Here is a 27,107-nt window from a genome sequence, read left to right on the forward strand (position 1 = left end):
TGCGAAAATTTAGAGTAATTTGTCGACTGCAGCGACAAAAGGTTCTCGTATTATTTCTGATTTTCGACAGGAAGGGGTATAACTCCGTATCCGCGGTAGAATAAGCCATTTAGCGGATTCCTGGAACAGCGGGTGTTGACAAACACATTATACTGGATGGAAATTGATGTTCTGAGGCTGGAACGCAGAAGAAAGGATAAACACACAAAGCCTCAAGTGCCTAAGAACAATGAATGAAGAAAGGAGGAAGTAACTGAAAAGGTTGTCACTGATGTCATTGGAGAGGCGCGTGTTAGCTTATCTGAATTGGTAGAGCCCTGGACCGGCAATCCAGAAGATGTGGGTTCGAGTCCTGCAGCTGGCTAACCTTTCCAATGACTTCTTTCTTTCTTCATACATTATACTGGGTTGTAGCAGTCCCTTGGGAAAACATTCAAGCTGTAACAATTTTATGAAATGAAAATTTTTGTAGTTCATGGAGTAAGTGAGGGGAGGAACGCGGAAAAGAAAGTCGGCAATATTTTTTCTTTCTTTCCGTTCTTCTTTTGCATGGTCTCACTTCCTATCGCATATAGACGACCCTCTGTTTACAAACATCTGACGTAACGAGAAGACCGGTTCCAGGTTATATTTTGCTGTGGTGGGCAAGAAGCCAGAAAAACGCGTCGGCTAATGGGCCGAAAAGGCTGATAAGGCTGATAGCTGCCCGCCAGCATGCTTTGCGCGGTGACGTTACGTTACATCAATGAGGTAGAATTGCAGGTCGTCTATACAGGGTATTTTTTTAATTCGTTACAGATTTTTTTAAAAATAAATAACCTTCGAAAGTACCAAAGATGCCATTTGTGCAGGCGGGATATGCGGCCGTGAGGACGTCCTGTCGGAAAGTGTTTGTTTCTACTGGACGATTAATTGGCTAAAATTCATTAATTAACTTCCTAATGCATGTTTTTTTTGGGGGAAATGCGAGATAGCAGAATTGGAGCCAGTTATTATTCAAATCCATCGTCCTTGTTGAACAGCCTGAGAAGCGAACGTACTTTGAGACATACATCGCCAAATTTTGCTATGCAAATGAGCCGAAACCAGAACTACGCGCTTCTCGAGCGCAGAAACGACGCCACCTTCGCCTTATGGGCGGGAGAGCCGTCTATCTAGCCAACAGACTAGAGCCTACACCAATCAGCTCCATCGCTCCAAAGCACGTGACCCTCTCATGTGGGATGTCACAACGTGAGAGGGTCACGTGCATAGCGAGGTTTGCCAATTATACCTCGAGGTACGTACGTTTCTCAGAGTGTTTAATAAGGACGAAGGGTATGAATAATTCTGCTCCAATTCTGCATGCTATCTCGCATTTCCCAGAAAATGTCGAATTAATGAGCTAGTTAATGAATTTTCGCTAATTAATCTTCCAGTAGTTGCATACGCTGTCCGGCAGGACGTCCGCCTGGTCGCATATTTTTAAAGTAAAAATTCTGTAATAATCATAATAAAAAACACCTTGCATGTAGGGTTCAGTGTTTCCGACACTTGCCTAAGAACAAATTTGGCAGATTTGAAAACGATTGAAATTTGGATCTAATGAGTTTGCGAAAAGCTTCTAAAATGTCAGTATTTCGGATGCTAAAAGCCTTCCCAGTAGTGATGCAAAAATACCAACATCGTAAAAAAAGAATCGCTAAATTTGATTAAAATATCGATATTTATATCGATGTCATATCGATACTTCAAAGGTATCGGTAACATCGCACACATAAAATATCGATGATAAGAATATATCGATATTGTTCCGTCCCTACTTCCCGGACCACACATGTGCTAGCCTATAAAAAAAAATTACAAATTCCGAAACTGCCAGATCTGGAGTTGACCATTAATTAACTAAGTAGTTCCTGTCTATTAAGTCACGTCATTAAGTAATTCCTGTCTATGCTCAACGAAACATCTATTTTTAAGGCGTATCTGCTGCCTCTTCCTTCGTTTCTGCAGTGATCTTGTAATCGTCGACCAACAACGCACTGAAACACATTATATATATATATATAAGAGACAACGTCATCTCTTGTGAACATTGCACACAGCTCCTCTCTGCTCCTGTTGGTACTGATCCCCCGTGGATTAGAGCTCTGCAATCGGCGACCGCGACGGACAGTACAAATATGCTACACAAACACAGACGCTCCTGCTTGTGTACAATATTTGTTCCGTACGTCTTCGTCTATTGAGCAAACACTTGAAGCCTTCATCGACCAGAAACAACGAAACTTCCTGTCTTTCCACGTAGTTACACAAAAATATGCTTTGATTTTTGCGCCAAGAATTGCTGGCGAAACATAATAGACTGCTGATCTCACTAACCAGAGCAGAATCACGTTTTCATGTGCTCTGGTCGGTATATGGGTCACGGTGCAGGAGCTCTATAAAAATCGACGCTGTAGTTGGCTACAACGCCCTCATCCCTCATTCATGTAAACACCACGCGACCATATTGTTGTGCTACAGCAGAACATAGAGTTAAAAGTGTACAAGTCACTTTGTAAACGACTGCGGCGAAAGCGTTATCTTCCTCGAGGATGCGACAAGCTGTCCACTACTTCCCTCCCTAGCCTGTCATTCGTCGTTAGCGCTATACCTTCCGTTCCGATGAATACCGCGGCGAGTCCTGTCCGACCGCCAACTGACCGTATAGTGCTCTACAGCCCTCTTCACGTATGCCAGCCTGGACATTACAACGATGAAAAACCTCTTCAGGGCTCTCTGGTCCTCTATCCAGGAGGGCAACACTAGGACAAGCAGTGTGCAGGCACTCCGCTAGCTAAACATCGAAGACAATGTACGCCAAAGCCTCGGCGGTTGCTTCCAACAGTACGTGTGCTTCCTGTGGTTCCTGTGCGGTTCCCGACATCGATATTTATGTTATGGTTGAGTGCTCACATGGTATATCAGGTGCAGATGTTATGCGGCTCAAGCAGTACCGTCGTTGGCATGCAAGACCGAAGATCTGACGGGTCCACGTCCGCGAGCCCTGGAGCTCACACAAATTGGCTTTTTCTGGAGCTACCCTACCACAACTCTCGTCTGCTGTAACCTTGCAGAAAAGAGTGGGAGTTGTTAGGTTCAAGGTTGCCCACATCTATCCAGGGTGAATACACGGGAGCAAGGCCTCTAGGTCCTCGCGCCTTGCCTTCCACACCGAGCTTGGGTGTGACCCTGGTTCGAATCCCGGCAACGACCGTGCTGTCTGGCAGTTTCTATTGGGATTCGCATCAGACGCGCTAATATGGTGAGCTACAAGGACTCAGCTTTTTTGTATGGACTGTATGGACGTATGGACTGTATGGACGTAGCTCACCATAGCGCTAAAGCAAATGACAGCAGTTTTCTATGGCTTCCTGAAATAAAGCACGATTCCCCTAGTGGTGGTGGTGGTGAAAGGTTTCGCCGTTGTCGGCCTCACAGAGGTGAGCTACGTCATGACTGACGCCCTGAGGGAACGTGGGCCGACTTTCATCAAGGGAACTGTGCTCCTGAAGCAACATGACGCGATATGACCACCACAGGACAATAAAAAGCCACTGTCGACAAAGCTGCGCTTGTCGTCAGCAATGAAAGACGAGGAGGCAGTGTGCGTGAACCGAGCTCGCGCCGTGAATCTCAGTGGCAGGCGCTATGGGCAAGAGTCGGTGACTGTCAAGGATGCCGGACCGGAAGGGCCTCTCTGATGTGTCTCCGGGAAGGAAATCGACCATCTCCACTCGCTCCAACAGTACACACGTCTCCAGGACTTCCTCAGACAGCGGACCAGTCGAACACTCCGGCTGTAAGTGCTTCAACCTCATTTCACGCTAGAAGGCTGCAAGAACGTTGACAGAAGGGATGACTGTTCTTTTTATTGCAGCAACTGCGGCGTTGAATTCCGACGTCGAGTCGAACAGTGAGTTGCACCCCTTACGCTGACCATCATCATTGTGTAGCTACTAACACCGGATTGTGGGTTGGTTGATTGGAAAGCGACATTGTCATTGGATGGAGCCCATATAACACATAGGACAGAAACCAACCAACCCACAAGCTCCGCTTTCAACAACCGTTGTTGTGACACAATAGTTGGAGCTTCTGTCCCGTGTGTTCCTTGGCTGGGCTTCTTAGTCTTAGTCTTGTAGTCGCATTGTGTAGCATACTCTCATGTCCCGATACGCGGGATTGGCGCGTGTAGCCATCTCATGCTAACTAACTAAACTAAATGAACGAAACAAACGAATGACAATAATCGTGACTTCATCCTTTCCTATAACTGTTGTTATGAAACGATAGCTTACATCACAAGTTCTATAGCACGCGTGACCAAGCAGATGACTCATTATAGCCAAGGAGGCAGGTCTTTATGAACGTGAAATCTCAAGACTAACTGAAACCGGCTAACTACACCATAACTCGTGAAGTAAGCATTTGCGGCATCCATCCTTACTCCGACATCGATATATAGAAGTTGAGAGCTCACGGCTCCAATTCAAGGTACTGAACTTATCCTCTCTACAAATTAAACATACCTGTTTGCAATGCTGATGCTACGCTTCAGGACTTCCTTATCGATAACTCTTAAGAGGGGTTGTGACACCCAAGTTAGTCCAAATTAATAATTTCAATTATTTCCATCGGTGCGAACCTCATTTCCAAGTTTTACAGCAGAAGAACGAATGGACGCGCAGAAGATCGTCACCGCATATCCGTCAGTCAGGCAGCGCGAGAGCGGTCACGTGCTCGCGACTACCAATGAGAATGGCTGCAGCTCTCACTCCATTATAACGTCAGAGCTAGACTAGTACACAAAGTACGACACTCTGTCGCGCAGTACAATGCCAGTATGATGTAACAAACCACGCACTTGTATATCCACAAACCACAATATCAAAGCAAAAATGATTACTGGCGTGGGATATGTGAAGTATCCACCTATTGATATTCAAGTGGCAGTTTCGCTATCGGGGTGCGTGGATTGGCTGCGTGTCGTCCGCATGAAGGCAGAACGGAAGAGGAAGCGGATGCCGGAAGGAAGGAAGGAAGGAAGGATTATACCTTCATTGAGGAAGGGACGTCGTCCCGCAAGGTCTAAAAGGTGGGCGAATAGCACGACTGGAACGCGAGGTGGAAGAGTGGTGTTGGTTGCTTGAAAAGGACAGGAACCACTCCAGCGTGCTCCTAGTAAGGCGCCCTTTTGGACATTGCATGTTTGATGTTACTGAGTGTAAATGCCCAGAAGTCAACGAATACATCTCTACCAGAGAAACGTCATCATGACGTTAGTAGACAGACTGAAACCGAAACAAATCAAAAGGGGAGGGCTCGGTTCCACGAATGGGCACTTGTTCGCTGCCACCTATCGAAAGGAAAGTAGGTTGGAAGGTGGCGTCCCTTTCAGAGACCACCGTAATGCTCTCAAGACCGTGGCTTTCGGACGCGGCCTTGTTCGTCCCTAGCTTTGAGCGTAGTTCAACTCTACTAAATTGGTGGCGCTGTCGAACACTATGGCGTCACTTGTTCGCAAACAGGGAGAGGTCTATACAAACTAAGGGAACAGCACGTTTGAGGCTTACGTGTCGTGTCGTCCCTAATTCTGTGGTCTGTCTCGGCCATTTCTCCTTGTTTATGTCCAGAAGAGCTTCAGGTATTTCGAATTTTATCAGGTCCGTGCATTAGTTTCCCGCAGCACGAGCGGTATGATTCTTTAATAGAAAGTTTTAGTGCATCGTACGGTATCGCCTTGACCTACGTAGGGAATACCGTGATGGTTCTGTGCAATGCAGGACGCTCTTTGTTTTGTGCGTGTGCAGAACCACCAACGCTATCTCTTTGAGACCCACGAAAGTAGGCTTTCCCGCGGAGGATGACCCATGCGCGACGTCTGTCTGGCAATAATGTTACGTTAAGAGGGCGGTCCGTTTCCCCTGCATCGAGATGCGGCCTTCCATCGTCACGAAGCAACGTCACGAAACGTCACGCGGCCCGACCGCCCCCTCCCGTAATATGCTCCTCCCCCGGCGCTTGGTCGCGCTGCCGCTGTACACAGGAAAATACCGAAAACTCTCAAAATACGTCGATTTCGAACGAAAGGGATTGACGGGGAATTGTTCATTGTCTATTGCACACGTCCAGCACGTTTTTTTTGTTTGTTTCGGTTTCGTTAGGGAGCGAACTACCCCTTCAAAAAGACTGAAATTTATGCAAGATTAACATAAATAGTGCCTTATTCGTCGAGTAAACTGTTTTTTAGAAAGGCGTACATAAGAGGCACTGGTTATGTGCAAAGCCGTAGCGCTGAGCGCAAACTTCCGAAGGGGTTCGTGTCTCCTGGTTATAATAATAATAAAAAAAAAAACTACACTACCTAGAATAATGCGGTCAACGGGATTTGTTCTTACTAGGTTTTTTCCAACCTCCAGATGTGAATGTCGTGTAACGTAAGTTTAATTATGTACATTTTTCAGAACGGAAGTCGGAAATTTGCCAAGGTCACTTTTTTTACCCCACCGATGTGAAGAGCGTGTCTAATTTACTCAAATTAATGATAATTCACAGGAATATTCAGGTGCTATCCCATCGGGGGAAAAAAAAAAAAGCCGAACATCATGCTCTACGGAGTTTCCAGAGGATAGCGCGCGACGAATATTTCAGAGCAATCGTTGTCAGTCCGACAAAAGGAGGTTGGGAACCCAGCCCACACCGGCATCGCAGAAAGAGATAACACAGGCATGGCTTATCGCGTCCTGCTATCGCTGGGATCATGCTTTCCCTCTCCCAATTTCAGGAACTGTCACTTCTTCTACTATTACTCTGTGGGCTGGGTTTGGAACTTCCGTTCGTCGGACTGACAGCGATTGCGCTCAAAAAGTCGTCGCACGTTATGGTCCGGTGCTTCGAAAAGCATGACGTTCGGCTATTTTTTCCGATGGGATAGCGCGCAAATATCACTGCCAATTATCATAAATTTGAGTGAATTCGGCACGCTCTTCATATTGGTGGGGTAAAAAAAGTGACCTTTACTTGGCAAACTTCCGAGTTCAGTTCGCAAATATTTACATAATTAAACTTATGATACGTGACATTCACATCAATAGGTGGCAAAAACTTAGTAAGAACAAATGCCGTTGACCGCACGATTCTAGGTGGCCTAGTTTTTCCTTATTATAAGTCAATGACACGTTTTATGGGACACCCTGTATACGTATAAACGTTACTCAACAGTCTTGAATATTCCATGCTTGAAATAACAACTCCGTCTTCCTCCGCCCACAGAAAGAAAGCCGTAAGTACGGGATGGATTAATAGGTGGATCGTTGTATTGAGACCTTTGCAGGTTTCTTGTGCGCGTGTCGTACACGCTTATCCGCAGATTCCGGGCGATCGAATCAGATCCCAGTTTCTTTGGATGTGGTTCCCTAGTGGCAGGATGTGTTGCTGTCATTTCCGTAGTCACTCTCATCAGCTTCATGCTCTTCACGGCTACGAGGCTCGACCCCCGTAAGTCACATTGTCAGTGTCTACAGGAACGAGTCTTAAGGCCGTCTAGGGTGGTGTAAGCATAGAGACATTCGGGACGTGAACGATCGTAGCCACGGAACCATTGGAACGCTAAAGGCATGTCGTTATGGCAAAGCATCTCTTGCTAGTGATGGTACAAAGGGTAGAGCTCTGTCCAAGCCAAGCTTAGCCAAGCCAAGCCAACGAGCGACCAAATAACCAAATACGCCGTCGCACATGACTAGCTGGCACCAACGTTGCTGGCACGCCGTCCGCGTATAGAGTACTAAATCATTGCTCATGGTTGTGAGCGCATAATTGCGGACAAGCTTCTGGAGCTAAATGAACAAAAATATCGTAGTCTGCTTCCTGGCATACACTAGTTCAACTGACTCCTGCGGACTTCTACGAGGAACAAAGACGTGCACGCAGCCTGCAGAAAACTGTATATATATATTTTTCCATTTCCGAATCTTTCAGGAGAGTATGGAATGCCTACAACAATCGACACCACTAACCGTAAGTAGTAATGATCGCGGCGTTCATCAATACAAATCAAACTGAAGACTCCACTTTCTTCCATAGCAGCCCACGAGAATGACACGACGAATGGTAAAACGCACAATGGCGTTCATCGTAAGCTGAAACTTCTTGGAGTGTTGATTTTTATTTACGATCTGATAAATCTTACCAGACCGCCACTATCACAAATTCTACAAGGGGCGCAAGAAGAGCACAGGCTCACCAGCACCTCATGAACAACATCGCGTCTTGGCGTGCACCGTGGACGCCGGTGTCACGGACAACCGGGTTTACCCCCCAGATGGTCTCTGCGATTATCTACTATTCCGGAATGTACTGTTTCAGAAGGGAAAATTCATAGCCGCCGATAATGGTAAGGACATCGTAATGTGCGTCGCTCGCGCGTACGTCCTCATCCGTCTTTTGCATCCCCTTATTCATCCCCGCGGAACACTCTCGTGAAAGAAAAAGCTAAACTGCTTCCGGGCGGAAGTTCCATCACGTGTTATGTAGAACATTTGCCAGAATTTCGAAGCTGGCCAGCCGAAGCTGCCAAGCCGAAGCTGCCAGGCGCCAGAATTTCGAAGCTGGCGTACTGCACACATAGCAGACGACACCATCTGCTGCTACAGAATATCCTGTGTCTGAGTAGCGGGATATTCCACATTATTAGAACACCACCTGGCAGCAGAAAGCTATGACGTTTTGTGCATATTCCGCTGGAGTATTCTGTGGCGCATGTCGCTCGGGTGAGCACACGGTTAGGTGTTTACAAGGTTATGTTATTTTCCAAAGTGGCGTACTGTAGCAGACGACACCATCTGCTGCTATTCCGTAGCAGACGGCACAATGTCGTCTGCTACGGAATATCCTGTGGCTGAGTCGCGGGATATTCCCCATGATTAGAACACCATGTAGCAGAAAGCTATGACGTTTTGTGCATATTCCGCTGGAGTATTCTGTGGCGCATGTCGCTCGCTTGAATACACGGTTAGAAGGCGGCCATCTTGCTCTGCGTCCATCACGGAAACTCAGTGCGATCTTCAACGCATTTTCCAAAATCTCGTTCCCTTCTTTTACAGAAAGCGCCAGCTTGTCAATGTTTAAGGAAGCATCACGTGACTCCAATGCGACAGCCTTTGGGTATGCACTCGACTTCGGAACTTTCGATACCGTGGCAGAGGGCAACAGACCGGTCGACATGAAGCCAGCTATAGTGAACGCAGCTGCACGCCATGCCATTCGTGGTATAGGTGTCTTGGACTTGACCAACGTCCTTCTGGACGAAGACATGAACAGCACTCAGCGCTTCTTCCAGGTATTACTATAGTAGGCCTTCAAAGCTGGACCTTGTTCAGATGGCTCCGATTTTTTTACGTTACTTTTGTAACTGATGACTAAATTTGGCAGGAGAACCGTAAAAGTTTGCCATCCGAAGGTTTCATGTTCATCGGAATCGAGGCACCGTCCAGCATCAACCAACTTTTACGACTGGCGCACATTGCTAAGTAAGCGGTGTAACTTTTTCCAAACGGTACATTTAAGACGTGATGCAGAACAGATAACCAACTCCCACTGTGTTCCTTGAGTCCACGGAGTTCCTTGAGGGCATCGGTACTTAAATCGGAACACCGCACGGGGTTCCGTCATACTGGTCCTATAGTTCTAACCACAAAAGTAGGGAAGTTGTAAGGCAATAGAGCCATATATACGTGGAACGGCGAAGCGCTCACGTATGAAGGACAGACCCATGTGGTAAGTATCCCAGGAGGCTGAAAGGCTAGTCACCAAAAATGTCCCATAGGAGTCTCTGTAAAGATGCAGAAGCAAAATACCGTCTACTGCTTCATCACTGATGACGGAGCAGTAGACGCGAACAATACTGTTTTCTGATGAATTATTTTAAAAGAGGGCCAAGAATGATAATTCTGCAAACACGGCAACGTTGAGTCATTTAAGACGTGTTCACACAGGGACGTTGACATCGCCATTCTGAGGACCCACGTGGAATTTAGCCCTGACTCCCCGTGCGTTGTTGCGTACCCCGGTGCTTGGGCTGGCCGAGGTCAACCCGGGCAGCGAGAGACCGTACAGATCCTGGGCAATCTCACCAATGACACGTCGACCGCGTGGCTGGTGTCCTTCCAGCTAGGCGTTCTTGCCTACGAAGGGTCCAGTCAGGTCCTCGACGTTGGCCAGAACTGCAGCACACACTATACCCTCGGATACGATGACGTGGGTGCGCTCAAATTGTCAAGTCATTGCTACAAGTATATTTTTTGTTTCAACAGGTGTGTCGGGAGCAACGCGACACGGTCGTTGATGAGCAAGCGCTCGTCGTCTTTCAGCAAGGCAAGGGAAGCGGGACGTATCGAACGTTCGAGACTTCGGAGACCTTGGAACGAAAGGTATATCTGACAGGACGATTCTAGGGAGGCATGGGAACAGTCCTGCGGTCCTCAGACAGAAGTGCTGAATGAGGCAGAGAGTTTCTAGGCGATAATGAAATAGAGGGATTCTCGGCTCCGCTCTGGCCCGCAATCTCGGGACATGTCCTTGAGGACGTGTCCAGTCGTTACCGCTCATAGTTTCGTATCTTGTGCGTAGGACTATAGATACTCTACCTTACTTAGGAGTGCTATGTAGAGCTTCCATTTCGCGCTCTCAGATGGTCGTGACAAAATTTCATAATGCGACTTTCGATGCAAGTCCATATCTCCTCTCGTCGTAGCCGGTGGTGGTCTCGAGCTTCATTTGAAGACGAACCTCTGACTCTGTGATGGGGAAACTTGTACTGGCAGATCACTTCTGACCAACGTATCATCGCATTCTTGTTTTATCTCATGGTTTTTAGTCGCGCCATACACAGCGGTTTCAGTTGGGCGGCGGCAGCCACCATCCCATTCCTCGTGCAATGAAGTAATATATTTCACAAATTATTATATTCTTTTTTTCTACGCTTTCACGCACCTTACTCGACATACTTAAGCTTTGCGAAAAGGGAAGTGCTAGTAGCTTTTACTTTGTTACGTCATGTTGTTCATATCATTCATTTTGCATTTCGTGAAGTTTACGCCCACTCCCCATGTAATGCCAACTGAGCCCTGAGGGCAGACAAATAATCCTATCAATCCTATAACAAGCCTATCAATAATATAACCTAGTAAGTAACATCAGAAAGGAATACTACTTGCCAGTGGTGGCCAGTAGTTAACTATATGTAGTTAATCTACTAGTTAAACTACCTAGTTTTATAGGTCAAATTACCTAGTTTTATCAACTACTTGCAGAAATATAGTCTGCAACTACTAGTTTAACTATTTCGAGTAGTTAACTACAGTAGTTGGAAGTATAGTTGCCGCAAGCTTTACGGCACGATTGTGCTTCCGACTTTTACCTTGAGCTGCTTGTTTGACGAGAACGGAGGTGCAGAGCAATTGTGCCGTGCATGTGTACTAAATCTTCGCTTTTAATGCTTGTCTAGTGAAAGCCTCATTTGCATGATTTGCATTGAAATCGCATAGGATGGCTACGTGATCGATCACCGTGGCTAAGCGAAAATATTTTACGGTCCACAGTGGCGCAATCGGCTCCCACCACAATATTTGTGCGTGGAAGATTCATCTGTGACGAAGGAGCCTGAGTGTAAATCTCGTACATGGTCCGTCGTATGTTGAACGTACCTTTATAGTGGAAGCTTTCATTCCATGGTAAATATTTCCGCAGCAAGCTCTTTTGTCAGCGCATAATATACATGAGACAGACAGTGGAATTTACGACAGTATGTGAATTAAGCGACGTAGGCACAAGAGTATATTTTAAATATCATTATCACTGCTAGTGATTCATATTTAGGTGGCCAAGAACACTACAAGAGATTGGTGTTGATGGACAACCTTAAGTAGTTATAGAGGTAGTTAAAATACATACAAAAGTAGTTAAATTTAACTACTCCCCTGAAAAGTAGTTGAACTACTAGTTAAACTACTCCATCGCGAAGTAGAAGTTGTTCGTGGCCATCACTGCTATTTGCTACTCTCTCAACACGAGGATTACTATTCCTCGAGTCGTGTTTGTGTCGGGTCCAATGATTATTAACTATGGGCAAATGACTCTTCACGCGCGAAGACTTGTATTTAAGGCTCGTAGAGGAAACCCTGCCCAAGGCTAAAGCAAGAACATGTATTACGCTCTGACACGGCAGGCGCTCTGCACGTGTTGCCATAGTATCGTAGTATTATCATCCAATTAACGTTGTCTTATCTCTTCTAGATCGTGCTCTTCCTGAACGCTATGGCGAGCTGTGGCATCCACGTTGGAGTGGCTTTGTTTGATATCCAGTTTGAGAACTACGAGACGGACTGTTCATCCGATAACACTATCCCTCGTCGTTTTAGCCGTCTGTCGACTACCAAATACGTTCTTGAACTCTATACCGTATGATTGCATTTGTTCTGACACAAATTCACTTTAATCATTTACTCGACTAGGTACATTTAACGCATTGCGCTTCTGCCAGCCGCACACGAAGGCCTGATTAAAGATAGTAAAGTCAAAACAATGGTTGCCTGGGCTCCATGCTCTCTTGTAAAGAGTGCATCGTGCTCACAGTAGGGCAATTTCATCCAAACAATATCAACACTGCTACAGAAGAAGGCGCACATCTAACCCGTCTCATATGTCCCGTTGAACTTGCATAAACACTGCGTTACTATTGGCTCGTTCGGCTGTCCAGGGGGCGCAGTTTCCTGCAGTTATTTCATCAGACATTGTAGATATTCTCCGACGTAGGTCGAACGCACGACCTAATTCGAAGACAAGACAACGTGTTTTCAGCATCGTTATCTACGCTTGTAGAATATATCGTAGAACGTGAAGAAAAACAATGTGAAAGTTTCCGGCGATTCAGAATCAAAAATAACAGACTGTTAAGAGCATCAACTGTTTACCAATACACGTTAAAAACCTTCGACTTTCGTGCAGTGGGCTGCACTACTTCAGTGCAGAATCAAAATAACAGACTGTTAAGAGCATCAACTGTTTACTATATACACGTTAAAAGCTTTCGACTTTCGTGCAGTGGGCTGCACTGCAGAATCAAAATAAGAGCATCAACTGTTTACTATACACACATTACTACATACACGTCCTCAAACCTGAAGAAGTGCAGCCTACTGCACGAAAGTCTCGTTTGTAATGTGTACGTAGTAAACAGTTGATGCTCTTAACCGTCTTTATTTGTACTCCGCCCGCCACCAGGGAAGAAAGCTGGCGCCAGTGTCGCCGTGCCAAACTCTAGCCGAACATGCATATAGCCTGGCGCGTTTGCTACAGAGAGCAATCAGGCTGACGAAGAAATTGTCGTATCCGGAAACGTCTATGAAACCGATACTACTATGTTCAGCGTCGGCCGACAACCTACCCAGCTATTTTTTTTTTCGTCCGAAAAGTGCTTAGATATGAAATAAACGAATTTTAAAGCTCAGCTTCCGCGGCCGCAGAAGCTTACCAAGCTTACCTAGTGGGTGCCTCTTCGACACGTGATGGATTGTGAGTGGGTTTGGAGAAAGCCTGCTTTGGGCTTAGACGTAGAACACCATCAGAGAAGATACATCGTGCACGCTGGGCAACATGGCAATGACGCCACCACATAGTTCCTACGCGAACATCCACGTGCTCCGCGCAGTTTGCTGATAAGGAACCTGTCTACAGTGCATGTTCTTGGAAGTGAGTGCAGATGAGACATGCGTCAATGATAAGGACTTGTATCTAAGCGTTGTGGGCCGTTGATAAAAAAAAAAAAAAAGACAAGCACTTTGAAGGTATTCCAGGAAACAGTGGATTTTTTGAAATAGGATATTAGACCAGAGGGAAATGCAATTCTAGTACGGAAGCCGCTTTGTAGAAATCTGTAGTACAGAACTTTGCCGTGTCTACGACAAATTAAGTGTGTGTAGTAGTTGCCATTGTTTCAGTCTGAAGCCATTACCTCCTACGTAGTATTATTTAATTCAGTGTTAGCGCCGCGAAGCAACTGGGGCAACAGACGTGGGCACATGGAGAGAGGATAGCAGGGATGGGTTGGGGGACATGGGGTTACTATGCGTCCTGGACAGACTTCCGGGGGAACCGTGGCGACATTCCTCCGGAAAGCCCAGCCGATGGTAGGATTCGAACCCACACCCTCCCTAATAATAATAGTAATAATAATCTATGAAATAAAGGAATAATCTATGTCCCTAACGTACACTCTGTAGCAGCCGCACGGTCCGTCACCCGTGCAGTCCCATCGTCATCGTCATCGTGCTCACGAGGTTTCGTTTTCGACTCGCGCTCGTCAGCAATCATTAAAAGTCCAGTTCCATTGCGGAGCACGGTCTGTCTACCTAGGCTCTACAACTCTATCCATTTAGTACGCGGAGACGTACAATCACAACTCGCAGACGACGGTGGTTCTTCTCCATGGCCACGACCGCTGAAAGCACGTTCGTGATTGGCTACGGCCGTTGAAAGCACGATCCTGATTGGCTGACTCTTGTTACGTCACGTCGACGAGCGCGCAGGCCTTCTGTACCTAGGTGGCGTTGGCTGTGCCTAGAAGGTACGCTCAGCAAGTGAAGGGGGGGGGAAATGTGGGAGCGCCCCTTAACACGCATAAAACGCAGACACACACATATCCGTCCTTTGATAAACTATTTATTTCTTTATCAGCCAAGGCACTCTTACAGTCTCTGCTCGAGCAATTTGTTTCTAGATAACGCAAAAGTGGTGGGCGCACCATCCTTCTATTATCACACACGAGTCGCAATTCTAAACATGTACCTACGCGTGATAACAGAGATAACGATACACAAGCTGCCGCTGAAAATATTAAACAACTTCGAGTGCACTTTACGGCCTCGATAAAAGGGAAAAAAGTATGAAAGAAAAAAAAACATTCGCCTAAATATTGACCCCGCCGGTCACCCCGAACAGTAACAGACTTCTAAAAGCACAGCTTAAAGTTAGCACAGCGAGCAGAAATATTGTATACACACTCTAATAGCAACCTGTATCGCGAGGCACAAGGTTCGGAAATCACAAAAAAAAGATCACAAAACTATAGCTACTTGCCACTCCCTGTCAGCCAAGTTCATCAATGTCTTTATGCTACGAAGAAATACATTACATCACAACGGGCGGTGGATCTGTTATCCCATAGATCCGATTGGCTGACCGGTTTTGCATCAATCGCGGGTCTTGTTACATCCTTTGATAAGGAGGGGGGGGGGGAAGGGAGTATATCACAAGCAAAGGCTGCCTCACGATTTGCTGAAGTTAAGGTGGCGATAAGGTATGGCACGAACTAAGGTAAGTATAACGTTCGAAGTCAATGGACGTTTATGAGTACTTTTTAATGTGCGAGCAGTAATTGTGCGAAAGAAACAACAAAGTAAAAAAGAAGACGAAAATATCGAGGAGCTTCGAAAAATACGAAAAATTAACCTGCTCCTTCGATGTCACGCGCCGTAATCGGAAACCATGCGAAAAACCATAACTCTCAAAATGTTTAAACGTATACGTAGATAAAACAAACTAAAAACTTGTTCTTTTCGTGAAATGAGATGAAATTTGATGAACATGCGTAATAACTCGATCGTCGTGTCGGTCTTATATCGGCGGTGGCCCGTTAGGGTACCGTAACATCGGGTCCAGAGAACGGGCGAAGTTATTCGTAAGTACGCAACTGAAGTCCTCCTCCGACAGGGGCAGAAGACTGGCGGCCCCTAGGAGAACCAGGAGCAAAAGTTGGATCGGTAGGGCTGCACGAGCAACCCGGCCCCAGAAGGACCCCCAGCTGCCTTCGTCAGTGTCAGATTCGGCGTCTTCCCTGAAACAGATGGTCGGGACTTGATGATCACGTACCACGTGGCGAGAAATTACGACGGTGCCACTGACAGTGGGTGAGACAAATAATGGTGTGAAGCAATAACAGTTGGCAACGCAATGAAAAGAAGATGGCATGCGTACTTTTCGGTATCGCTTTCCAAGTCCTGGTAGGACACCTCTGATGGTAGAGGCTGTGGGGGCAAGAATGGAAACCCATTAGAAAGTGCAATGCAGTGCTACGGACACAAGTTCTGGGAAATGGGATGCTTCGTATAAGGGCATGTAAGAAATCTCGGCGTGGAACCTGTATCACTGCTGCTGTATCACAAAAGGCCTGAAACTATGGAGCTCATATAAATAAAGGGTCTCGTTCCGTAGACTTTACAATAATGCCATTATCTACATGCCACTTGTTTGGTGAGTTATACCTCTTTGACGAAAATTGAAAGAAACAGAATAGAAGAAAGCGCAAAAATGAAGGCTAGGAACTTGAAGGAGGCCCAAAGGCAGACTCTCATGCAAACCAAGGAAGGGACAGGAATAATAGGGATATATACTTTAGAAATAGTTTGTACCACATCATAGGCAGCTAAGAATCTCACCTAAACTACGTCTTAACAATAACAGTTGCAAAGACACAATGGTGGCTCATCTACGCGTGTACTCACCAATGGCTGTCCAGTAGCAAAAAGGGCAGCCCGAAGTCTCGCTAGTTGAGCTTCACAGATAGCCTGCAATGAGGCCAACTGGTCCTCGGCTTGCTGCAGTGTTTCCTGCGGTTGCATTACATCTGCACCGTCCTCTTGTTTATCGGCTGATGTTTCATGCTGGTAGTCAGGGCTGACCTCCTCTGGAGGTGGATGAAGTGCCACTTGCTTCAGGGCACCAACCCGTTGGCCGCAGCGTCGTAATTCGTTGTTTAGTGCCTGGACAGTTTTTCACATGTTCCCATTATTAGATTAACTGGTGTACCATTGAGTTATATTGAAAACTAGTTGAAAGGTTGGCGATGGCCCTGCAAGGCACATGGGACTATATTATCTAGGTAAACGCACCAGGAATCGTCGGTATCGACGGCTAAGCCGCTCTGGCGTCTCGACCTCTTCCACTGGTACCGCAGATCCTACACGAGACTCGAGGACTTCCAGCCAAGCCAGGAGGCCACGCAGGGACAACCGGAACTCCTTGCAGTGAAGAAGGAACCAGCACAGGCGTCCCTGGAGCCCACAAGCCCAACGGCACAGAAGAGCCCACCGGTCCTTTGTACGCTACAGGCAGGATGGACGATGTTAAGTGACACATGGACACCGTTTCGGCTGTAGATATGGACGGCCAAGCAAGTGTGAATGCCTATACCTGTAACCTCACTGATGGATCTTCGCCCTGGCGTCCAGAGGCTTCGTACTCTTTCACGAGTTCATCCCGTGATGCGTCGAGATGGTCTAGGAGATTTCTGTACCGCGAGCATTCACGGAGAAATTGCTGAAGGAAATAGACGTGCATGAATCCAGTGAAACATAAAGTCCGTAAGGCGTTATCTCGTCCCAGGATCTGGAAACCGCCACAGTAAAGTGTATACTTACGCCGTGAGAATTAAGCACCATTTCGAGTTCTTCCAAGTTACTCGGCTGCTGTACTTCTTCCATGCGGGAGTCAGCGTCTTCCAACCAGCTTTCGAGTCGCGCTAACTTCGCTAAAAAGGGCGTGTCTGACGGGATCACATCGTCGTCCAGGGTAGCCACGTCGTATTCTTCAATTTCTGGCCGGAGTGATTCCCACTGCCGCTGTAACTCTAAAAGTAGGATTTAAAAAAAAAAAAAAAAAAAAAAAAAAAGAGGCAACGTGAACAGAACTGTTGGATGCAAAGTGCGGGACCGACATCGCCCGAACTACTCGTACCATCTGTTTCATCATCTTCGGAACTGTCGTGGAACCTCTTGAGTCTCCGTGCGTGGTCTGCGCTTGTGACACACGTCGTTAAGATGCGTTGCTGAAATTTTAATGGAAAATTGTTACCGTATTACTCGAGAAATGAACGGTGCACTTCATGGATGTTCTCGTACAGTCGTCAGAAAAAATGTAGAAGAGGCAAAATAACTTACGAAGTCTTGAGGAATTTCTTCGTGCTCGGAGAAAGTTGGAGTAACCCGTCCTTCTGGAGGACTGGCTTGAGCTGTTTGAGGCGCAGCGGATGCTACAAAGCGAAAACGTGTTAAGGTCTCGTCATAAGACAAAAGACAGACAAAAACAGACACAAAGGCAAAATGCTTACTTTGTTGCTGCTCTTCGGAAACAGTAACCTCAGGTTCTGCTTCCTGAAAGCGAACATTGAAATGTTACATACTCTGTTACAGTGCCAAAAACAAGAATAAGGAAAAAAAAAAAACAGTTGCTGGTCAGTACATGCCTTCCTAAGTAGTATGTCGAGCCGGGTTTCAATTTCGTTCCAGTACTGTAGCATCTCCTGCACCTGAGGGAAAACACACCGGTCATGCCACACATCATGTTTCTTTTGCTACAGTGATGATGGGTTTGTCTAATACTCTTGTCTGGTTACGCTCTTTGACAAGCCCCAATGGTCTTCGGAAATTTCACGTAGGTACGTGACATGCTCAGTTCAGGTTCAGCGACCTTTATCCACAATTCTGTGTGGTGTAGGAGGTGCAACAGAAAACTTCCCACACAAGCACACTTGATAAACAAAGGGCCTACACCAACGAAACACGATGCCAGTTTCTCTTATGTCAAAAACGCCATTGCAAAAGGCCATTTGCAAAAGTTCCAGGGGGCAGCGCGCGCCCTGGGAGGGCATGCCGGGAGATGCTTTGCAAAACTACAGCGGCGGTGCATACACCAGTACGACGACGACGACGACGATCGGAGACGATAGCGAATCGCTGTCGTTTTGCACAGCATTTCGCAGAACGCCCTGCTCCCTGAAACTTTTTCAAATGGCCTATTGCGTGATTGCACAGAGAAGAGGCCACAAACAAAAATTAAAGATTCAATACTAAACAAAAAGCCGTAGAACTCACTTGAGGTGCAGTGGTTGCCTTTGCTGATGGTCCGCAATGCTGGCACAGGTCTTCAGCAGCACCTTGCAGTTCTTGCAACTTTACCCGTTGACCGTTCATGTCGTCTTGCAGCTCCTGCAATATTTGTTACCGTTACACTACAGTCGGGTTGCGTCGTCGTTGCCGCTTGCGTGCATATCACGTGACTACTTACGTTCAAAGGCCTGGTGTTCGGTCCGCGGACTTCGTGCTGCGTCAGCGCCATGTCCATCTCAGCCAGCCACAACATCAACTGTTCGCGGCTGTTCTCGTAGGTTTCCCAGCCGCTCCACAGTTCGTGCACCTGCTGGAGATTACGCTGGAGAAGTCCTTGCAGCTCCATCCAGCGCGTGTACGCGTCGTGGATTGCCGTTCGGAGCTGTCCCGCTACGTCTGTGCTGGACTCTTGCACCAGCCGTTGGTACTCGTCGTGTATTGGCTGTAGATGGAGATGATCTTCTTGAAGCCTTCGGTGCAAGGCCTGAAGCGTGGATAATAATTGTGGGTAAAAAGTCTGCATAGACTAAACGTATAATGTACCACGTTTTATTTGCGCAGCGCTGAGATTGTCGCCTACTTCAGCGCGCGAGCCTGCACATATTTCGAAAGTTACTTTTTTCTCAGTCTGCAGTCTAGTAAATACACGTGGGTGCTCTTGCTCTCTGCATCGTATCAAAGTGTTAACTTTTGAGTAAAGTAATCCAGAGACCAACCACTGTTGATCGCTCACGATCGCGACGCAAAACAACAACTTATGTTCAAGTAATTAATTCTCTTTATTTTTGTCGCTTTCGCCAGCACGGGTTGAATCGGAAAGGTGCCATCTCTAGCAGATTCGATAACGAAACATGTTTTGCTGGTGACCTTCATCGCTGCCACGTGATTTACAGACGCAAGATCACTGTAGCAGCCCAAGCAGCAAAATGTACTGAAAGTCGAGTGCAATAGGGGTGGACGGGTAGGTGGAAGGCCTTGAACAGACTGATGAAACTAAAGAACATTGATAAGACACATACCGTCCACCCCTATTGCACTCGACTTTCAGCACATTGTGCTGCTTGGGAGTGCTTGTGCTCCCGGGGGCCTGACCTTATGGATCCTGCTACGTATGGCTCCTCCGACTATCAGTATTATGCGAATTGTTTACATACGAATCAGCCGCGTACTCCTGCGGGGTGGCATTCATGCACCACAGACCTAAGCGTCGAAAATTAACGTACAATAAGATGCTTCTCTGGCCACTCACATACCTCGAACCGCTGGCGTTCTTGTTCCGCGTCCTTGAAATCACAAAGTTCCTGGCAGTCTTTAAGACCTCTACGGACACGCTCTGTGTCGTCCAGTCTAGAATTGACAGCTTCGAGTCGTTCTCTTAATTCAGTCCAAGAGATGCCCGTCCCTTGAATCCTGCGGTGAATAAATTAAAAGAATTGCTCAACATGTTCTTCGTGAACGTCCTAGAAGAAGCAGAATATCAACCGTCTTACTTTATTTTTCTGTTGCTCAGCTCCGTGCACAGGAATTCCCACCGTCTCTGCAGATCTACCAGATGAAGCCTGATCTGTTCCAGGCGTGCCGCTGGAATGCAGTCGTGGTAATACTTGAGCAAGGAGTTTGCCGTTCGGTCAAGGGTCTCCAGAGGTTCGGAATGGTCTTGAGCATCTTGCAGGTTCATCTGGATGTAGATACAAAGGTACTTTGATGTCAAGTACGCTCCTTCGCTGTTACTTGGTGATAGCGGTGTAATTTTGTTTCTTACGTCGGCATTGCGCAGTTGACGCTGAATCTCCTCGTCGTGAAAGTTGAGGTAGACAACAGGAACGCGGATGGAGTTCTCAGCGTCTTCCAGCCACGCACAAAACTCTTTGTCTTGCACGTCCAGGTCTTCTAGAAGCGACTTGGCTTCGTTAAGCTTCTTCATTCTGAGGTAATCGTTAAACGACGGAAGTTAACATTGCGCATACCTAAGGGAATTATTGCGTCAGAATAGAACGATAATTACAGAAGTAGAGAAGGGTTGGTGTAGCAAGAGCGTGCGGTATTTCTACAAAATAAGCGCAGAAACATGTTGCCCAAAGCGTAGTTTGATACTCCCAATAGGAACTCCCAATAGCCCACCAGGTTGCGGGACCTATCATAGGTCACGTGACAATGATATAAATCACGGGGAACTCTATTCATTCTCGACGAAGCCCCCAAGATAAGATGACGTCATAGTGACGTCATCATAAGCCCGTTCCCCTCTTGCGCAGGCTTCCTCACCGGGTAACCAGAACCGAGGAGAAGAAGAGAAGACCTGTACAAGACAAGAACTGTACCTCGTCATGCCTGGGCCTTTTGTACATGAACCAAATTTCTGTACCGCAGAAATTGAAATAAATTGAAACTGAATCGAAAAAATTTAAATGATATTTCGTCGCAACACGATCACCGAAACTTCGTCACAAGGCAGCGGTTGACTTTCTTTGACTTTTTATACAACCAATTGACTGGGACAATAAGATTGGCAACGTGATAACGCTCCCGGCGGCTTACATACCCCACTTCGGCGACCATATCAGACACGGGTCGTTCGTCCGGGCCAGAAAACTGTACCACCACTAGGGACGCCCCGCAAACGGGAACCGACATCGGACGCCAAAGTGTGGCGCGCGAGACACGCGCAGAATTCTCCGTTTCTGCATGGTGAGCTTGAATGGAGCGGCGGCCACATTCCCCCGTGACGCGCATCAGTCATCACGCCCCTCAGAACGTTTTGAAACCATCTCCCTTTTCGCGTAGCCTTGGAGACGCATTTATGATACGAACGGAAGGAGTGAAAGAGGACAGTTATCGTGGCTCGTCCGTGGGATGATAAAATACCGGAAGCTTAGTGATGATCGCAGTCGCCGAAATAGAACACAGAACCAAGACGATACAAAAATGAAAAACAGCACTCGTAGAGGGGGGTTTCCGATGATAACATCGCATGTTGCTTCACTTTTTGACGCGTACGAGAAGAGCTGGCACTTTTTAATTCCGTGTAAGCACAGCGAAGCGACTGTTGCTGTAAGCAGTGCAGAGACGTGGACAGATGCAGGGGGGGGGGGTTAATACGCGTCCCGGGCCGACTTCACAAGGAACTCTGCCTACATTCGTCTGCAAAGTCTACCAGAAATCTCGAGAGACACCTGAGGAAAAACAGGGTAGACCCAGAAAACTCAGACACCTCTAAGACTTTAGCTACTAGGAACAAGAGGTCGTTGTCCTAATAGAAGACATTCACCAAACATACTCTTTTACGCTTAGTCATTGACTCGCAGAAGAGCGTTGAGTTGACATACGAGTTGACTCGACACGCAGTACGTATTTTTTTCCTGCCTTTTCACGTTAAATACCTGCATAGCATTTTATACTGGTATCGGGTGCAGTAGCAATTAGTGTTACCAATTCCGCTCTCGTAGTGTTAGTTACAAGACAATATCTTACCTCTGATTCAATTTATCCTTCAAGGTCTCCCAAGCAGCTTTTCCGTTCTTGGCTTCCTCTTCTGCCGAGTCATCTCTGCCCAGCGTATACTGCAGAACTTCGCCGTTGGAAGCCAGGATGTTGTACAATCCTCCTAAGCTCTCAACCTGCGGTTCCATAAGCTGCAAACGGAAACAACCGCAAAGATGAACCACTCGTGCGACATAAATCGGTACTTGTACTTCACCCGTCTTGTCTAACATTTCCGATCTCTTTCGTGCCGCGAGCCGCGAAACTGGAGCACGCCCACTGCACCCAAACGTCCCCCACTCCCGACAAGGGTACGTACCGTTGCCAGATGCTGTTCCTTCACGGCAGGTTCTTCGATAGGTTCTTCAGCCGTTAGCTTGTTTCCTAATTCCCGGCAGCAGGCGGCGAAGCGAGCCCAGGCCTCGCGAAGCCGTTCCCAACCGTCTTTAGGGGTCGCTGGTAGTGCTAACGTTCTGCGAAGTCCTCTTGCCAGCGACAGCGTCTGGTGAAGATCGTCCGCGTTACTGATGGCGAAGTCCCGTTCGACGCTGGTCAGGACTTCCTCTGTTGCTGCTATGGCGTCATCCAGCTGAAAGCACATTTTGAACGAATATAGAATAAAATATAATGGAAACGAAAATGAAATGAATGTGCCACGAACTCGTTGTCCCCCAGTCTTCCTCGCGTTCCGCAGCGACCGTGTTGCGCAGTTTAGTATGCGCATATATTTCTGAATGAAGACCAGTTTCATGGCACGATGTAGATGCGTGCCAGGAGTGCACATGGCTCGTAAGGTGTTCGAAAAGCCGAAAAATTGAAAATGATGACGGCAAACATACGCTGCTTTGCACTGAAGTACATTCGGAAAACGAAAACGAAACCGATACCGAGAGTGCCCAACAAGATGATGCAGTAAATAAAGTCTATCCGGATATTTTGTAGCGTTTTTTTTTTTTTTTTTTTAACTTTGAACAGGCGTCTTTGTCTTTCGTTCGTCTGCCTTCATGTTTCATCGTATTCCTAAACCATGAATATAGATCACCAACGTGCTGAATCATTATGATTAGGGAGTTTTTGTACATCGTTTTTGCGTCTGCGATACGATACCCGCTACGGCGTTGGCCTCATGGCGCATGCGCGACGCTATCAGAGCATGGCTAAAGTGTCGCAGGTACAGATCTCCTCTAGGGATAGCGTACCGTGTTATAGGAGATGTCACGTGGGTTGCGGGGCTTCACGAGGAGAAGAAGAAGACTAGGCAAACTACGTCAGAAGCAGGATGGCGGTGCAGACTCCCGTAGCATTTTTATGCTGCGCAAGGTGACTGCGAGTAACGGTTTCGTGGATGCAACGAAATGGATTGCAATAACAGTCGCGGTTCCGTTAGGACTTCACGGTTCGGGATTTGCCACGCGGGAGCGTTACGACATTAATTAACCGAACCGTTGCCTTCCAGGGTGTACTAAAACGTCAACAGCGTCAGTCTCCCGTATTCGCGATATCGTTTCGAATTATCGTACCGTTTACCGTACCGGGACGTTGCAAAGTGCTTTACTAAAATTCACTATTATTAAGAATAAGAGAGCTTCATCCGAATTTCCAGGGGGACCACGTAGAGTCCGTTACGAGGGAACACAGATAAGGCTACAGGGTATTCGATGAGGCTTCAATTAGACTAGGGGCCAATACAACGAGATCACCGCTCCATGCAGATAACTCTCGAATAAGAATACCTCCGCTAGTTCTCTGTCAGCGACTGGACGGGAGCTCCTAACTGCCGAGCTCAAGGCATCCTGAAGCTGTCGGAGCAGCTGCTGAAGGCGCTCCCATCGTGCGCAGAGCTGCGCCACGGCAGACGCTCGCTCCCGAAGCTTTACTAAGCGATGCTGAGAGTCATCTGCCTGTCGTTCCAGGTCTTTCAGCCACGTCCGTTCCTCCGCAGGCATTGCGGGCTGCTGTCGCAGCTCGTTGAGTTGGTGGTCTACGACAGTCCATAGATTCTCGGCTTGTTCCAGTTGTGGGGTCAGGTCCTGCAATGTGCAAAAAATGGTAATATATGATAACGTACAGTCGACCCGCGTTTATCCGGACTTCATTTATCCGGATCCTGCGCTATCCGGACAAAAAAGCATGAGGACGGATTTCAACCCATGTATTTCGCCCTCGTTTATCCAGACTTCAGCTTCCGGACTCGGACGAGAATTCCAGGGAACAGAAGTGAGTAATACCCAACAATCGGCTTCAGTTATCCGGTCATGGTCCAGGAATGACACTTGGCTCACAGCTACTCAAGCGAGGTCGAGAACCCTGATCGTGGCCTTCTTTTTACTGACACGAAGAAGGTGTTGCTCGGAAGAATTTCCTCCCTTTCCGACTTAGCACGTTACACAAAAGTAATCCACTGAGCAGTCCGGTCATTTCAGACTGAGAAGGTCCGCAACGAGGACCCCTGTGCTGCAATCATAGATGACGACATCGTCAGTGTCGTCGCTTCCGATAGTGTTCAAGAAGAATCTGATGATGGAAGCGTGGATGCACCAGCTGTGACGGCAGAAAATGCGCGGGCGGCACTGAGAACAGGGCTATTATTTTTCGAGCAAGAGAACAATATTTCGCAAGTCAATGCAATTCGCAAAGGTTTGCAAGAACTGGATGCGTATATTAGAATGAAACAGATGATAATGGATAGTTTTCTGTGTAATGGTCAATAAAGATGTCCTTTTAGGATCACTCTGGATTTTCGTGTTTCACTTATCCGGTTCCCCCGCTATCCGGACATTTTCACAGGAAACGAAGCCGTCCGGATAAACGCGGGTCGACTGTATTATATTAGGCATCGTTCGGGCAACATTAATGTGGTACTGCAGGACGCTCCGAGCTCGAGGGCAATGGGAGTTTTGTCTAACTTATTTGGCTAGTTTGTCCCGGTTGCAGTCTTCGTCAGACCACGATGAAAGCGCTGCATATCGTTCCAGGCACCAAGCTATAGAATGTTGTTGAATGGGCGCGTTTCTTGCATTTTGGTCAGCATACGGACGAGGGATCATTGGGACAATGGAGAGATCGTCGACAAACTTTCGAACTTCCTTGTATCGCTACCTGTGGCAGTGATATTCAACCAGTGCACCGTTTTTTCCTGCAAGTGGCTACAAGCAGCGAGCAGACCATGCTCGTGCGCAATGCGTGATCTGCAGTTGCCTGTGTGCACACACCCGCAGAACTGAATGTTAGTAAAGTCCTAACATTAAAATCAACGTGTGAAACCGCTGAACAGTGGATTAGTGGATTACATGATATAACTCTATGCGTGAGGGAGCCGGTCCTTCATATTTCGAGAAGGGCCCCTTGATAACGCGGTCTGCCCCCGGGTGGGCCGTGTCTTGGAATGCGCGGCCCGTAAAACGGTCGTCGGGGCAACATCGCTTGCGGTGTTGTTTCCGGGAAGATTTTTTCTAAAGATCTATGCGTGAGGTAGAACTCTGATACAGACTCGACGCAATCGCAATGCGATCCGAATGAAGGCTACTCAGGGATGTTCGGCCATGGCACTTCCCCGGGACTGCTTGCCTAGAAGTAGTTGATCCTGCTCTTCGTTTCTAGGGCGAGGGCAGTAGTATTTTTGAAATGTGCGATGTGGGCAAGCTTTCGCTTGTCCCATTCCACAGTTGGCAATAGGACTCGACGCACGCGACCCGACCCGACCTCGGAGACGCACCTATATTTCAGGCTGTCAGGGCAGGGCTTCGTAGCCACATTGCCCGTGAGGAAGCACTGTATGGTCTTGTGGAGTGCTCTCGCCGCTGGCTGACGTACGAAAAGAAAGGTCTCCTAGAGAGTGTTGTTACCTAGCTTGTAGGACTGTAACGTGAAGTTAGTGTCTGTCCAAAGGGGAGTAGTACCTCCATGGGTAGCCCTCCTGCTTGATGACAATACACAGCTACAACTCTATTTGCCGTCTAGTCTAGTAGAACCGTTGCCGGGTCCGCGCACTCGGCGTAAACAATTGACTTTTGTTAATTACGGAGATGAACTTTCAAATTTGGATCCGTCGTTGCCGGCTGGCTTTCGGTGGCCCAGACTTCGGAGACGCAGCTATATTTCAGGCTGTTAGGGCAGGTCTCCGTAGCCACATCGCCCGTGAAGAAGCACTGTACGGCCTTCTGGGAGTGCGCTCGTCGCTGACTGACGTCTACTCGACTTTTCCGTCACGTTCAGGGTGAGTGCCAAGTCATGTTCTAGCCAGCTTGCTAGGACTGTACTGTCCTTCGCAGCGACTCTCCCGTGTTTGGATTGTTCGCATGGTATGGGCAGTACGAAAAGCAAACACTCCTAGAGAGTGTTGTCATCTAGCTTGTGGATTTGTAACGTGCAGTGAAGGTCAGTGCAAAGGGGACTATCTCCATAGGTAGTTCGCCTGCTTGATGACAATACAAACTCTAGTGAAGTTAGTGTATAGTGTGTGTTAGTGTTTTTGAAATGTGATGTGGGCAAGCTTCCGCGTGTCGCATCCTACAGTTGGCATTACAAGTTAGTGTCCAAAGGGGACTACCTCCATAGGTAGCTCTCCTGCTTGATGACAATACACACTCTACAGTTGGCAATAATAAGAAGGAAATAAACGTGATGTGGGCAAGCTTTCGCTTGAACCATCCTGCAGTGAGCAAT

General features: G+C 47.3%; 2 protein-coding genes across 11 annotated transcripts in view; one reads left to right on the forward strand and one right to left on the reverse strand.

The window, feature by feature from the left end:
• The first annotated feature begins 3,611 nt into the window (after positions 1-3,611).
• LOC135397128 (uncharacterized) lies at positions 3,612-12,939 on the forward strand. Of its 4 annotated transcripts, none has more exons than XM_064628488.1 (11): positions 3,785-3,823; positions 3,902-3,937; positions 7,297-7,521; positions 8,002-8,040; positions 8,110-8,157; positions 8,216-8,416; positions 9,126-9,361; positions 9,454-9,551; positions 10,017-10,278; positions 10,335-10,451; positions 12,316-12,939. In XM_064628488.1, the coding sequence occupies exons 3-11, from the start codon at positions 7,491-7,493 to the stop codon at positions 12,484-12,486; spliced, it is 1,203 nt and encodes a 400-aa protein (XP_064484558.1). In that variant the 5' UTR covers positions 3,785-3,823; positions 3,902-3,937; positions 7,297-7,490; the 3' UTR covers positions 12,487-12,939. The 4 variants fall into 4 exon arrangements, with proteins under 4 accessions (XP_064484556.1, XP_064484555.1, XP_064484558.1 ...); XM_064628487.1 differs by having other exon boundaries at positions 3,787-3,823; positions 8,107-8,157; XM_064628486.1 differs by lacking the exon at positions 7,297-7,521 and having other exon boundaries at positions 3,612-3,823.
• A 1,784-nt stretch (positions 12,940-14,723) lies between these two features.
• The window catches only part of LOC135397122 (muscle-specific protein 300 kDa-like), a 177,056-nt gene continuing 164,672 nt past the window's right edge, over positions 14,724-27,107 (reverse strand). For all 7 annotated transcript variants that reach the window (XM_064628473.1, XM_064628475.1, XM_064628474.1 and 4 more), the window contains 18 exons: positions 24,176-24,472; positions 22,762-23,031; positions 22,434-22,594; positions 20,725-20,887; positions 20,453-20,640; positions 20,216-20,372; positions 19,141-19,446; positions 18,948-19,061; positions 18,320-18,382; positions 18,185-18,227; positions 18,015-18,106; positions 17,812-17,902; positions 17,496-17,704; positions 17,269-17,394; positions 16,968-17,180; positions 16,581-16,838; positions 16,054-16,103; positions 14,724-15,913 (listed from right to left, as the gene is read on the reverse strand). In XM_064628473.1, coding sequence (XP_064484543.1) covers positions 15,694-15,913; positions 16,054-16,103; positions 16,581-16,838; positions 16,968-17,180; positions 17,269-17,394; positions 17,496-17,704; positions 17,812-17,902; positions 18,015-18,106; positions 18,185-18,227; positions 18,320-18,382; positions 18,948-19,061; positions 19,141-19,446; positions 20,216-20,372; positions 20,453-20,640; positions 20,725-20,887; positions 22,434-22,594; positions 22,762-23,031; positions 24,176-24,472 — 3,021 coding nt within the window. In that variant the 3' untranslated portion in view covers positions 14,724-15,693. The remainder of the gene's footprint in view (positions 15,914-16,053; positions 16,104-16,580; positions 16,839-16,967; positions 17,181-17,268; positions 17,395-17,495; positions 17,705-17,811; positions 17,903-18,014; positions 18,107-18,184; positions 18,228-18,319; positions 18,383-18,947; positions 19,062-19,140; positions 19,447-20,215; positions 20,373-20,452; positions 20,641-20,724; positions 20,888-22,433; positions 22,595-22,761; positions 23,032-24,175; positions 24,473-27,107) is intronic.

Source organism: Ornithodoros turicata, chromosome 6 (assembly GCF_037126465.1).
Source record: "Ornithodoros turicata isolate Travis chromosome 6, ASM3712646v1, whole genome shotgun sequence".
Lineage (NCBI taxonomy): Eukaryota > Metazoa > Arthropoda > Arachnida > Ixodida > Argasidae > Ornithodoros > Ornithodoros turicata.

Excerpts from the sequence above, each read along its gene's own strand:
- LOC135397128 (XM_064628485.1), top strand. The coding sequence starts at position 3,700 with ATGCCGGACCGGAAGGGCCTCTCTGATGTGTCTCCGGGAAGGAAATCG. Across the intron at positions 9,362-9,453 it reads GCACTCAGCGCTTCTTCCAG|GAGAACCGTAAAAGTTTGCC; the intron begins GTATTACTATAG and ends TAAATTTGGCAG. Across the intron at positions 9,552-10,016 it reads CGACTGGCGCACATTGCTAA|GGACGTTGACATCGCCATTC; the intron begins GTAAGCGGTGTA and ends GTGTTCACACAG.